A 15270-nucleotide genomic window follows, 5' to 3' on the forward strand; every position below is an offset into this window, starting at 1 on the left:
CCCCGATCCGGGACCGGATCTAGTAGGGGGCAGACTTACTTTCTTTGTCAAGGCTTGGATCAGAGACGTTCAGGATCCATGGAAACTAGAAATCGTGTCTCAGGGGTATCAGTTGGAGTTCAAAAATTCCTTCCCCAGAGGAAGGTTCCTTCTTTCACGATTATCTGTCGACCAGATAAAAAGAAAGGCGTTCTTACGCTGTGTAGGAGATCTATCCCTCATGGGAGTAATATGCCCCGTTCCAATTCAGGGGCAGAGGTTTTACTCAAATCTATTTGTAGTTCCCTAAAAAGAGTTTTGACCCATTTTAGATCTCAAGTCTAAACAAGTTTCTCAGAGTTCCATCCTTCAAGATGGAAACTATTCGGACCATTCTTCTATTGATCCAGGAGGGACAATATATGACTACGGTGGATCTGAAGGATGCATATGTTCATATCCCCATACACTGGAATCATCACAAGTTCCTAAGGTTTGCCTTCCTGGACAAACATTTTCAATTCGTGGCTCTTTTGGTCTGACCACAGCACCCAGAATTTTCACAAAGGTTCTGGGGTCTCTGCTAGCGGTTCTCAGACCGCGGGGCATTGCAGTGGCGCCTTATCTGGATGACATTCTGATCCAGGCGTCTTATCAACTAACAAAGTCTCATACCAACATTGTTCTGTCCTTTCTGCGGACTCACAGGTGGAAGGTGAATCTAGAAAAGAGTTCACTAATTCCACAGACAAGGGTTCCTTTTCTGGGAACTCTAATCGACTCTCTATCCATGAGAATCTTTTTGACGGAAGTCAGAAAGTTAAAGATTCTGAATACATGCCGTTCCCTTCAGTCCAATCCTCGGCCGTCAGTGGCTCAATGCATGGAGGCAATTGGATTGATGGTGGCAGCAATGGACATCATTCCGTTCGCTCGTTTTCATCTCAGACCTCTACAACTGAGCATGCTCAGACAATGGAATGGAGATTATGTAAATTTGTCTCCTCAAATAGATCTGGATCAGGAGACAAGGGATTCTCTTCTTTGGTGGTTGTCGCCGGATCATCTGTCCCAAGGGACGTGCTTCCGCAGGCCCTCATGGGTGATGGTGACAACGGATGCCAGCCTGATAGGATGGGGTGCAGTCTGGAACTACCGGAAGGCTCAGGGTGTGTGGACTCGGTCGGTGTCTCTACTTCCCATCAATATTCTGGAGCTGAGGGCAATATTCAATGTGCTTCAGGCTTGGCGTCAGTTGGCTTTGGCCAAATTCATCAGATTCCAGTCTGACAACATCACGACTGTGGCTTACATCAATCATCAGGGAGGAACAAGGAGTTCCTTAGCGATGACAGAGGTATCCAAGATAATTCAGTGGGCGGAAGCTCACTCTTATCTGTCAGCAATCTACATCCCAGGAGTGGACAACTGGAGGCAGATTTTTTGAGCAGACAGACGTTTCATCCGGGGGAATGGGAACTCCACCCGGAGGTCTTTGCCGAATTGATTCTCAGATGGGGCAGGCCGGAGCTGGATCTTATGGCGTCTCGTCAGAATGCCAAGCTCCCGAGATACGGATCCATGTCCAGGGATCCTCAGGCCGAACTGATTGAACGACCAAGGCACTGCCAAGGCATCTATCTAGCTTATGTGTTCCCTCCATTTGCTTTCCTTCCCCTGGTGATTTCTCGAGTCAAACAGGAGAGAGCTCTGTGATTCTCATCGCTCCTGTGTGGCTTTGCAGGACTTGGTATGCTGATCTGGTGGACATGTCATCTCTGCCACCGTGGAAGCTTCCATTGAAGCAGGACCTTCTCATTCAGGAACCCTTCCATCATCCGAATCTCATTTCGCTACAGCTGACTGCTTGGAGATTGAACGCTTGATTTTATCTAAGAGAGGGTTCTCTGATTCGGTCATTGATACCTTGATTCCGGCACGTAAGCCTGTTACTAGAAAGATTTCCCATAAGATATGGCGTAAATATCTTTATTGGTGCGAATCCAAGGGTTACTCATGGAGTAAGATTAGGATTCCTAGGATTTTGTCCTTTCTCCATGAAGGCTTGGAGAAGGGGTTATCAGCAAGTTCCTTAATGGGACAGATTTCTGCTTTATCTATTTTGCTACACAAACGTCTGGCAGATATTCCGGATGTTCAATCTTTTTATCAGGCTCTGACTAGGATCAGGCCTAGGTTCAGACCTATTGCTCCTCCTTGGAGTTTGAATTTAGTTCTTAAGGTTCTTCAAGGGGTTCCGTTTGAACCAATGAATTCCATAGATATTAAATTGTTAACTTGGAAAGTTTTATTTTTGGTTGCTATTTCTTCTGCTCACAGTTTCTGAGCTTTCGGCTCTACAATGTGATTCTCCTTACCTTATTTTTCATTCCGATAAGGTAGTGTTACGTACCAAACCTGGTTTTCTTCCTAAGGTTGTTTCCAACAAAAATATTAATCAGGAAATTATTGTTCCTTCATTGTGTCCTAATCCTTCTTCTAAGAAGGAGCGTCTGTTACATAATTTGGACGTGGTCCGTGCCCTGAAGTTTTACTTGCAGGCGACTAAAGAATTTCGTCAATCATCTTCATTATTTGTAGGTTTTTTTCCGGAAAACGTAGGGGCCAGAAAGCTACGGCTACCTCCCTTTCTTTTTGGCTGAAGAGTATCATCCGTTTTGCTTATGAAACTGCTGGACAGCAGCCTCTTGAAAGAATTTACGGCTCATTCTACTAGGGCTGTGGCTTCCTCCTGGGCATTTAAAAATGATGCTTCTGTTGAACAGATTTGCAAGGCTGCAACTTGGTCGTCTCTTCACACTTTTTTCAAGTTTTACAAATTTGATACTTTTGCCTCGTCCGAGGCTGTTTTTGGGAGAAAGGTTCTTAAAGCAGTGGTGCCTTCCGTTTAGGTTCCTGTCTTGTCCCTCCCTTTCATCCGTGGACACTTCATATCTTGTAAAAGAAAAGGAAATTTATGCTTACCTGATAAATTTATTTCTTTTACGATATGACAAGTCCACGGCCCACCCTGTCATTTTTTAAGACAGGTCTTTATTTTTGTTAAACTTCAGTCACCTCTGCACCTTGGCTTTTTCTTTCTCTTCCTAACTTCGGTCGAATGACTGGAGTGGGAGGGAAGGGAGGGGCTATATATATATATACAGCTCTGCTGTGGTGCTCTTTGCCTCCTCCTGCTGACCAGGAGGCGATATCCCATAAGTAAGGATGAAATCCATGGACTCGTCATATCGTAAAAGAAATAAATTTATCAGGTAAGCATAAATTTCCCTTTTTCCTAATATTTTATGGGTTTTGATAGTTTAAAAAAGTTTACATAATTCTTTAGTCATGTATTGATCCTACTCGTGAACATTTTTTCTTCTTACTCTACAGAATGTAAAAGTATTATCAGTGGAAAAAGACTTCAATAATGAATTGGTACCATCAGGAAACAATGACCATATTGAAAATATTGCCAGTAAAGAGCCTCCAAAAATATTAAATGAGTCTGACAGTGACAATAAAAAAGAAGCTCAGGATACTTCAGTTGCCAGTAACAGCTCTACCTCTTCAGATATGGTTATAGGGACTCCTCCACAGCCTGCGAGCCGAAGGCAATCATTTATCACCTTAGAAAAGTTTGACCACTCACATGATCGTTCTTTTAGTCCTTTATCAAAGTTTCCAAAAGCAACAGAAGTCATTTTAGTTCCTGACAGTCAGGAAACTATGGATATAGGTGGCTCACAAGCACATGATGCAAATCCGAAGATGAACATTAAGCCTTCCAAACCAGATATACAAAAGAGGGTATCAAAAAGGGGAAGAAAATCTGTTTCTTTTGTGGAGGAGCAAAAGGAAAACCAGCTAAATGCTTCAGAGGAGTTGCTTGAACAGAAAAATATGGAAGAACTTGTGATTCAGAGCAATGTTTCTAATGTGCAACATGAAGACAATGTGCCAGTTTCACAAGTCTGTAGTTTGGAACCTAAAACAGTGGAAGTTTCAGTAAAAGCAAAGCTGGCAAATGTTGAAAATAGCGTTGAGTCAAAGGAGAACACTCCACCAGAACAGGTGAATAGCACAGAAAATGAGAGGTCACAGAATCAGCCAAAGTCTAACTCGATGTCCCTGAGACGTTCTTCAAGACGACAGTCTGAATCACTTGAAGTTTTAAAACATGGAAAAAATGAAAATCCAATACAGAAACTAGACCAAACCAAGGATGAAGAAAAAGTTGTCTTAGCAAAAGTAACAATGTATAAAGAAAAGCCTGAAAAAGCATATGAAGAAAGCGTTAATCAAGGTATAGCTAAAGATTCATTGGAAATAAATGCTGATAAAATTAGATCTGAGCTTAAACCAGAAAATCTTCCAGATTCGAATACCAGTACAGGAAGCCAAGAAACTGCTAGAGGTAGGCCTAGATATCAGACAAGAAGGTCTTTGCAAGCTGTGCCACCTGGTATTGAGAATTTTGATTCTGATCATTCACAGCCTAAGGAAGACACTGTTAAAAGAAAACGTTCTAGAAGTAAATCTAAAAGTGTAGATCATAATGAAAAATCTAATAAATCTGAAGATTCTCTACAGGTCATGACTGATAGTGAGCCTAAAACAGAAGCTGTTTCTTGTGAAAAAAATACTGAGTCTCAAACAGAAATGGACATAAATATAGAAGCTTCTCAAGCAGGTGAAATAGATAATAAAACTTACACTGTGATTGCAGAAAACACTACCACATTAAGCTTAAATACTCTTACAACTGAACCTAATACACATCAGTTGCCAGACCGTTCTCAAGAACCTACTTTAAATACTAGTGAGACAAACAATACTTACAATGTATCTAACATTTACACCACAGATAATGATGAAGCAAACAAAACTTATGTCAAAAATGTCACTGCTGTTGCAGGGGAGACTTATATTGCAGAAAATATTTCTGAAGATACAAGAGAAGATGGCAAGTTTAATGTGAAAAATTCAGCGGTGGTTTGTAACACATTGGAAAGCTTGATGACAGAACCCACCGCTGGTGATTTTTCCACAGCTGTTTCTGATGTTTTCAATCAGTCTGAAAGTAAATTGCACAAACTTGAATGCTCTCATAAAAGAAACAAGAGAGTAAGAAGGTCCAAGAGTTGTAATTGTTCTTGTGATGTGTCAGGCAAACGGGATGATAATACAGAATTAAAATCTGAGTTCAAAGAAGATAAACCAAACCAAAAAATGCAGAAAACTATTGTAAGGTCAGAGATATCCACTATTGATGCACAGTTTGATGATACTGTCATATCGGGGCCGTGTGCCGTCAGCACACCACTGCTTTCAAATGAGCAGTGCTTTTTCAAGCCATCTGTTAGTGAATTAAAATCAGATGTAGAATCTGAGCAAGAAAGCATAGTAGAACCTTTAAATGAAAGCACTAGTGAGATGGAAGAAGTAACACAGATTAGTGTTCAGACAAAGACAATAGAAGTCCAAGAGGAACTTACTGATTCTTCAATAACTGCAAATACAGATGACGCTCAAGATATGAATACTGTTTTGGAGAACAAAAGTGTGCAGCATGCATGTTCATTTGCTACTGATGAAAGTACCGTTGGAGAGGTAAACGAAGAACCTAGCAGATGTAAAACTTATGATGTAGAAAAAAATGAGGAATCTGTCACCAAAGTTGATGAAAAGCTGGTTGAGGTGCACAATGAGGTTGAGGTGCACAATGAGGTTGAGGTGCACAATGAGGTTGAGGTGCACAATGAGGTTGAGGTGCACAATGAGGTTGAGGTGCACAATGAGGTTGAGGTGCACAATGAGGTTGAGGTGGACAATGAGGTTGAGGTGGACAATGAGGTTGAGGTGGACAATGAGGTTGAGGTGGACAATGAGGTTGAGGTGGACAATGCTGAAATTAATTGTGTGCATGATGCTCATCTGATAACAGAGACCAGTCATTGTTTATCTATAGGCATGGAGCATGAGCATGTTATGACAGATGCACAGAATATTTTGGAAGATCAGTCTGATGGTAAAGAAAATTGTGCAGATTCTGCTTTTCCTGAAAACACGGCTATGGAAGAACTAGTAGAAAGTACTGGAGTCGTGGAAAGTAGAACAGACACAGATTCTCCTCCAAAGATGAAAGGGCTAACAGTTTTAGCCATAGCTAATGATAGCCCTGGTGGGGGTTGTGGTTGGTCACCTTCTGCATCACCATCAACTAGCATCCTTAAGAAAGGTTTAAAGAGGCAGCAAGAAACGGATTCTCCATCACCAGTTAACAAGGTAATAATTGTTTGGAGATATATAATTAGGCTTCTCAACATTTAAACAATGGGGCCATAATTGGTCCATGAGATTCTCTTCTGTGGTCACTAAGAGTTTTTTTTTTTTTTTTTTTTTTACTTGTATTTCATGCAGTCCTGTGGTACTGGAATAAAAAAATTGTAACAACCTTGTCTCAATAAAAGTTTATATTCCTCTTTTAGAGTGAACCAAACTTTATATGGCATAGAGAGACAGAGCGACTATAAAATGATAAACTATTTTTCTCCAACATAGGTGTGTCCGGTCCACGGCGTCATCCTTACTTGTGGGATATTCTCTTCCCCAACAGGAAATGGCAAAGAGCCCAGCAAAGCTGGTCACATGATCCCTCCTAGGCTCCGCCTTCCCCAGTCATTCTCTTTGCCGTTGTACAGGCAACATCTCCACGGAGATGGCTTAGAGTTTTTTGATGTTTAAATGTAGTTTTTATTCTTCAATCAAGAGTTTGTTATTTTAAAATAGTGCTGGTATGTACTATTTACTCTGAAACAGAAAAGAGATGAAGATTTCTGTTTGTAAGAGGAAAATGATTTTAGCAACCGTTACTAAAATCGATGGCTGTTTCCACACAGGACTGTTGAGAGGAATTAACTTCAGTTGGGGGAAACAGTGAGCAGACTTTTGCTGCTTGAGGTATGACACATTTCTAACAAGACTATGTAATGCTGGAAGCTGTCATTTTCCCTATGGGATCCGGTAAGCCATTTTTATTACATAAGAATAAAGGGCTTCACAAGGGCTTTTAAGACTGGTAGACAATTTCTGGGCTAAAACGATTGATATATAAGCATTTTTAATACTTCATAGCTTTGAGGAATTATTTTATTCTTGGGAATTATGTAAAATAACCGGCAGGCACTGTATTGGACACCTTTTTCTCTAGGGGCTTTCCCTAATCATAGGCAGAGCCTCATTTTCGCGCCTCTATTGCGCAGTTGTTTTTGGCAAGCATGACATGCAGATGCATGTGTGAGGAGCTCAGATACATAGAAAAAGCTTTCTGAAGGCGTCATTTGGTATCGTATTCCCCTTTGGGCTTGGTTGGGTCTCAGCAAAGCAGATACCAGGGACTGTATAGGGGTTAAATATAAAAACGGCTCCGGTTCCGTTATTTTAAGAGTTAAAGCTTTCAAATTTGGTGTGCAATACTTTTAAGGCTTTAAGACACTGTGGTGAAATTTTGGTGAATTTTGAACAATTCCTTCATACTTTTTCACATTTGCAGTAATAAAGTGACAGTAACGGTTTTAGTTTAAAACGTTTTTTGTACTTTGTTATCAAGTTTATGCCTGTTTAACATGTCTGAACTATCAGATAGACTGTGTTCTGTATGTGGGGAAGCCAAGGTTCCTTCTCATTTAAATAGATGTGATTTATGTGACACAAAATTTAGAGAAAATGATGCCCAAGATGATTCCTCAAGTGAGGGGAGTAAGCATGGTACTGCATCATCCCCTCCTTCGTCTACGCCAGTCTTGCCCACACAGGAGGCTCCTAGTACATCTAGTGCGCCAATACTCCTTACTATGCAACAATTAACGGCTGTAATGGATAACTCTATCAAAAACATTTTAGCCAAAATGCTCACTTATCAGCGAAAGCGCGACTGCTCTGTTTTAGAAAATACTGAAGAGCATGAGGACGCTGATGATATTGGTTCTGAAGTGCCCCTACACCAGTCTGAGGGGGCCAGGGAGGTTTTGTCTGAGGGAGAAATTTCAGATTCAGGGAAAATTTCTCAACAAGCTGAACCTGATGTGATTACATTCAAGTTTAAATTGGAACATCTCCGCGCTCTGCTTAAGGAGGTGTTATCTACTCTGGATGATTGTGAGAATTTGGTCATTCCAGAGAAATTATGTAAGATGGACAAGTTCCTAGAGGTCCCGGGGCCCCCCGAAGCTTTTCCTATACCCAAGCGGGTGGCGGACATTGTAAACAAAGAATGGGAAAGGCCCGGCATACCTTTCGTCCCTCCCCCTATATTTAAGAAATTGTTTCCTATGGTCGACCCCAGAAAGGACTTATGGCAGACAGTCCCCAAGGTCGAGGGGGCGGTTTCTACTCTAAACAAACGCACCACTATACCCATAGAAGATAGTTGTGCTTTCAAAGATCCTATGGATAAAAAATTAGAGGGTTTGCTTAAAAAGATGTTTGTTCAGCAAGGTTACCTTCTACAACCAATTTCATGCATTGTTCCTGTCACTACAGCAGCGTGTTTCTGGTTCGATGAACTAGAAAAGGCGCTCAATAAAGATTCTTCTTATGAGGAGATTTTGGACAGAATTCATGCTCTCAAATTGGCTAACTCTTTCACCTTAGACTCCACTTTGCAATTGGCTAGATTAGCGGCGAAAAATTCTGGGTTTGCTATTGTGGCGCGCAGAGCGCTTTGGCTAAAATCTTGGTCAGCAGATGCGTCTTCCAAGAACAAATTGCTTAACATTCCTTTCAAGGGGAAAACGCTGTTTGGCCCTGACTTGAAAGAGATTATTTCTGATATCACTGGGGGCAAGGGCCACGCCCTTCCTCAGGATAGGTCTTTCAAGGCTAAAAATAAACCAAATTTTCGTCCCTTTCGCAGAAACGGACCAGCCCCAAGTGCTACATCCTCTAAGCAAGAGGGTACTGCTTCTCAAGCCAAGCCAGCCTGGAGGCCAATGCAAGGCTGGAACAAAGGTAAGCAGGCCAAGAAACCTGCCACTGCTACCAAGACAGCATGAGATGTTGGCCCCTGATCCAGGACCGGATCTGGTGGGGGGCAGACTCTCTCTCTTTGCTCAGGCTTGGGCAAGAGATGTTCTGGATCCTTGGGCGCTGGAAATAGTCTCCCAAGGTTATCTTCTGGAATTCAAGGGGCTTCCCCCAAGGGGGAGGTTCCACAGGTCTCAATTGTCTTCAGACCACATAAAAAAACAGGCATTCTTACATTGTGTAGAAGACCTGTTAAAAATGGGAGTGATTCATCCTGTTCCATTAGGAGAACAAGGGATGGGGTTCTACTCCAATCTGTTCATAGTTCCCAAAAAAGAGGGAACATTCAGACCAATCTTAGATCTCAAGATCCTAAACAAGTTTCTCAAGGTTCCATCGTTCAAAATGGAAACCATTCGAACAATTCTTCCATCCAGGAAGGTCAATTCATGACCACGGTGGATTTAAAGGATGCGTATCTACATATTCCTATCCACAAGGAACATCATCGGTTCCTAAGGTTCGCCTTTCTGGACAAGCATTACCAGTTTGTGGCACTTCCGTTCAGATTAGCCACTGCTCCAAGAATTTTCACAAAGGTACTGGGGTCCCTTCTAGAGGTGCTAAGACCAAGGGGCATTGCAGTAGTACCTTACTTGGATGACATTCTGATTCAAGCGTCATCCCTTCCACAAGCAAAGGCTCACACGGACATTGTACTGGCCTTTCTCAGATCTCACGGGTGGAAAGTGAACGTAAAAAAACGTTCTCTATCTCCGTCAACAAGATTTCCCTTCTTGGGAACAATAATAGACTCCTTAGAAATGAGGATTTTTCTGACAGAGGCCAGAAAATCAAAACTTCTAAACTCTTGTCAAGTACTTCATTCTGTTCCTCTTCCTTCCATAGCGCAGTGCATGGAAGTAATAGGTTTGATGGTCGCGGCAATGGACATAGTTCCTTTTGCGCGAATTCATCTGAGACCATTACAACTGTGCATGCTCAGTCAGTGGAATGGGGATTATACAGACTTGTCTCCGACGATACAAGTAGATCAGAGGACCAGAGATTCACTCCATTGGTGGCTGTCCCTGGACAACCTGTCACAGGGGATGAGCTTCCGCAGACCAGAGTGGGTCATTGTCACGACCGACGCCAGTCTGGTGGGCTGGGGCGCGGTCTGGGGACTCCTGAAAGCTCAGGGTCTTTGGTCTCGGGAAGAATCTCTTCTCCCGATAAATATTCTGGAACTGAGAGCGATATTCAATGCTCTCAAGGTTTGGCCTCAGCTAGCAAAGGCCAAATTCATACGGTTTCAATCGGACAACATGACGACTGTTGCGTACATCAGCCATCAGGGGGGAACAAGGAGTTCCCTGGCGATGGAAGAAGTGACCAAAATCATTCAATGGGCGGAGACTCACTCCTGCCACTTGTCTGCAATCCACATCCCAGGAGTGGAAAATTGGGAAGCGGATTTTCTGAGTCGTCAGACATTTCATCCGGGGGAGTGGGAACTCCATCCGGAAATCTTTGCCCAAATTACTCAGTTGTGGGGCATTCCAGACATGGATCTGATGGCCTCTCGTCAGAACTTCAAGGTTCCTTGCTACGGGTCCAGATCCAGGGATCCCAAGGCGACTCTAGTAGATGCACTAGTAGCACCTTGGACCTTCAAACTAGCTTATGTATTCCCACCGTTTCCTCTCATCCCCAGGCTGGTAGCCAGGATCAATCAGGAGAGGGCATCGGTGATCTTGATAGCTCCTGCGTGGCCACGCAGGACTTGGTATGCAGACCTGGTGAATATGTCATCGGCTCCACCATGGAAGCTACCTTTGAGACGGGACCTTCTTGTTCAAGGTCCGTTCGAACATCCGAATCTGGTCTCACTCCAACTGACTGCTTGGAGATTGAACGCTTGATTTTATCAAAGCGAGGGTTCTCAGATTCTGTCATTGATACTCTTGTTCAGGCCAGAAAGCCTGTAACTAGAAAAATCTACCATAAAATATGGAAAAAATATATCTGTTGGTGTGAATCTAAAGGATTCCCTTGGGACAAGATAAAAATTCCTAAGATTCTATCCTTTCTTCAAGAAGGTTTGGAGAAAGGATTATCTGCAAGTTCTTTGAAGGGACAGATTTCTGCTTTGTCTGTGTTACTTCACAAAAAGCTGGCAGCTGTGCCAGATGTTCAAGCCTTTGTTCAGGCTCTGGTTAGAATCAAGCCTGTTTACAAACCTTTGACTCCTCCTTGGAGTCTCAATTTAGTTCTTTCAGTTCTTCAGGGGGTTCCGTTTGAACCCTTACATTCCGTTGATATTAAGTTATTATCTTGGAAAGTTTTGTTTTTGGTTGCAATTTCTTCTGCTAGAAGAGTTTCAGAGTTATCTGCTCTGCAGTGTTCTCCTCCTTATCTGGTGTTCCATGCAGATAAGGTGGTTTTGCGTACTAAACCTGGTTTTCTTCCGAAAGTTGTTTCTAACAAAAACATTAACCAGGAGATAGTCGTGCCTTCTTTGTGTCCGAATCCAGTTTCAAAGAAGGAACGTTTGTTGCACAATTTGGATGTAGTTCGTGCTCTAAAATTCTATTTAGATGCTACAAAGGATTTTAGACAAACATCTTCCTTGTTTGTTGTTTATTCTGGTAAAAGGAGAGGTCAAAAAGCAACTTCTACCTCTCTCTCTTTTTGGCTTAAAAGCATCATCAGATTGGCTTACGAGACTGCCGGACGGCAGCCTCCTGAAAGAATCACAGCTCATTCCACTAGGGCCGTGGCTTCCACATGGGCCTTCAAGAACGAGGCTTCTGTTGATCAGATATGTAAGGCAGCGACTTGGTCTTCACTGCACACTTTTACTAAATTTTACAAATTTGATACTTTTGCTTCTTCTGAGGCTATTTTTGGGAGAAAGGTTTTGCAAGCCGTGGTGCCTTCCATCTAGGTGACCTGATTTGCTCCCTCCCTTCATCCGTGTCCTAAAGCTTTGGTATTGGTTCCCACAAGTAAGGATGACGCCGTGGACCGGACACACCTATGTTGGAGAAAACAGAATTTATGTTTACCTGATAAATTACTTTCTCCAACGGTGTGTCCGGTCCACGGCCCGCCCTGGTTTTTTAATCAGGTCTGATAATTTATTTTCTTTAACTACAGTCACCACGGTATCATATGATTTCTCCTATGCAAATATTCCTCCTTTACGTCGGTCGAATGACTGGGGAAGGCGGAGCCTAGGAGGGATCATGTGACCAGCTTTGCTGGGCTCTTTGCAAATTCCTGTTGGGGAAGAGAATATCCCACAAGTAAGGATGACGCCGTGGACCGGACACACCGTTGGAGAAAGTAATTTATCAGGTAAACATAAATTCTGTTTTTATTAGTAGCTCCAGTGGGACCTGTTCATGGAGCATGCCAGTGCACAAACTTTTGTGTTTAGCCCTTTAGTTAGTGTTAGACACAGGTAAATTTGTCAAATAGCTGGTTTAAGTACCTTACAACATTAAAACCTAGTTTACAGAGTTACAAAAAAGCAATAGGAAATTAATATTTTACAAGCCGTGTAAATGGTTATCTAAGCAAAGGCCTTTTTTTTTGGTTTTTATTTAAAAAAAAATACATGCACACAACCAACTTCTTTTTAACAATGCAAACTCTTATATTTATATCAACCCAACGCTGATGAATTCTTACTTTTATAATGTGCCATCATTATGCACATAAACAAAAAAGTGACTTAACGGCTATCAGAAATTCAGAGAAAAAAAAAATTGCTCCTGATTTTATGCATCCTCTTCTCAGTTTTATTACAAAAATATATGTAGAACAAAGTATGCATAAATAGCTAAAATAACTTTGTATATCTTTCAGTAGTTACAATAAACTCAAAATTTTACTTTTTTAAAAGACTTACAGAAGTTTATACACCTCATAATAGCACAAGTGCAGCTTTCTGGTTGGATTAGAATTGCATATAGGAGTATAGACCCATACATCCACCAAACTTGTATTCTAGGAAAGCCTGGAATTCTATTTTAAGAGGTGGCAAAAAACTTGAGACCGGTCCTTACAGACCTAGGAACTTTGTCAAATTTGCTGTTTGTGTTTAAAAAGCAGAAGTTCTACAATGTGAAATGGGTTTGCACCAAGGATGGCACTTTATAAGAACCATTAAGACCTGCCCTTACTCAAATCTGAGATATATTTGAACATTTCTGATTACAAATGGGAATTAAAAGTACAGAACTGGAACACATCGAAGTGCAAATTGTATCTTTCTGGAAGCCAAATCGGTTAATGTAATGTGGAAAGGTTAAGCACATATTTTTTTCCATAAATTAATTTTCAATAAGTTGTCTTGCTGATGACAATCTACACCATGATCAGACTTCTTTCCAATAACTCCAGTAGTTGTGTGCAGCTGGGGATTAGAGTTGCTGGATGGTGCATTTTTTTTCTTTCTAATGACACGATGAGTCCATGGATCATCTAATTACTATTGGGAATATCACTCCTGCCCAGCAGGAGGCGGCAATAAGCACCACAGCAAAGCTGTTAAATATCATTCACCTCCCTTCCCTCCAACCCCAGTCGTTCTCTTTGCCTACGTTACAGCAAGGAAGTGGTAAAGTTAGGTGTTAGTAAAAGATTCTTCAAGCAAGATTATATTTTTTAAGTAGTACAAGATTGTGCTGCTTTGTTCTGGGGTGTAGCCGTAGTCCATATCAGTCTCTTCAGTAGAACAGTGGTAGCTTTAGAGCAATGGGAACTTGTGGGACATAATTCCCACTGTGCCTCCCATGTTATTTATGCTGCCCTAACTCTGAAAGCCTGAGTAAGATTACTCGGTCTTTATCTCTTTTTTTCCACAGGTCCATGTGAGGGAGAGGACCTCTCAAACCTGGTGAGCTGCCTTGCTGTCTGGCAGAGTTATGAGGTAAGTGCTGACTTTATTTTTTCTGGGTCTGGGAAAATAAAAGAACTCAGAAAAAAGTTTGGGCACTTTATTCACATGGGACACAAATTCTCCTATTGAGGAAGGGGACTTATATAGACAGCGTTTTTATGCAGGCACTGGGGCTGAGGAGGTATATTAGGCTGTTTTTCTGTGATTTCACTGCTCCCGGTGGCTTAACTTTAGAATAAGATGCCGACCGGGAGATTCCTTTTTTTTTTTTTTTTTTTTTTTTTTTTTTTTTGACGCCCATGATGGGTGGAGCTTAGTGAGGCAGTGTTTTGGGTTGCGTGCCACTTTTTCCTTGCTTCCTGTGACCAGACGGAATGAAAGAGCTGTCTCAGTCAGGATTACGCATGTTTGACTAAAGGACCGGACAGCGGTTCTTCGTTAAAGGGACACTGAACCCAAATTTTTTCTTTTGTGATTCAGATAGAGCATGCAATTTTAAGCAACTTTCTAATTTACTCCTATTAATTTTTTTTTTCGTTCTCTTGCTATCTTTATTATAGAAAGGCATCTAAGCTTTTTATTTTTGGTTCAGGACTCTGGATAGCATTTTTTTTATTGGTGGATGAATTTATCCACCAATCAGCAAGGACAACCCAGGTTGTTCACCAAAAATAGGCCGGCATTTAAACTTACATTCTTGCATTTCAAATAAAGATACTAAGAGAATGAAGAAAATTTGATAATACGAGTAAATTAGAAAGTTGATTAAAATTTCATGCTCTATCTGAATCATGAAAGAAAAACTTTGGGTTCAGTGTCCCTTTAACTACAGCCGAGTTCCGGATCCTTTGCTGAGGGAATTTGTAGCCGGTGTCAGCAGGGCAGGTAGGCACTTCAGCAAAGTTAAGCTGAGGTGTAGAGGTGATCTACAGTACTTGTGTAGCTATTTAGTCTTTTTTACATAGAAAAATAAGTTGCGTTTTAAAATTTAAAGAGACAGTAATGTTTTTTCTTTTAATTTCTTTAAAAAAATTTAAGCTTTTTATTTGATAATTTGATCCATTGTGAGTCAGAATGGACCAAGAGGCCCTGCAAAAGGTCACTTGTTTTTTATGTTTTGATGCCTATGTGGAACCACCAATCCCTTTCTGTTCCTCATGTATTGAGAGAACTTTAAATTATAGGGATAGACTTTCTGATCATACATTTTCTAAGACGGATGCTGTTCAGGAGTCTAATGACAATGTTCAATATATGCCGCAGCTTTCTCCTCAAGCGTCCCAACTTTTACCGCCCACACATGCAGTGCCTTGCGCTTCCTCTTTATCTCCTCCTGGAGTTACGTTGCA

General features: G+C 41.5%; 1 protein-coding gene across 1 annotated transcript in view; it reads left to right on the forward strand.

Annotated features, from left to right (window-relative positions):
- The window catches only part of RIF1 (replication timing regulatory factor 1), a 675273-nt gene that overhangs the window by 464898 nt on the left and 195105 nt on the right, over positions 1-15270 (forward strand). Inside the window, exon 28 of the mRNA XM_053712714.1 lies at positions 3376-6270. Within this exon, the coding sequence (XP_053568689.1) occupies positions 3376-6270 (2895 nt within the window). The remainder of the gene's footprint in view (positions 1-3375; positions 6271-15270) is intronic.

The sequence above is a fragment of the Bombina bombina genome, chromosome 1 (assembly GCF_027579735.1).
Source record: "Bombina bombina isolate aBomBom1 chromosome 1, aBomBom1.pri, whole genome shotgun sequence".
In the NCBI taxonomy this organism is placed as follows: Eukaryota; Metazoa; Chordata; class Amphibia; order Anura; family Bombinatoridae; genus Bombina; species Bombina bombina.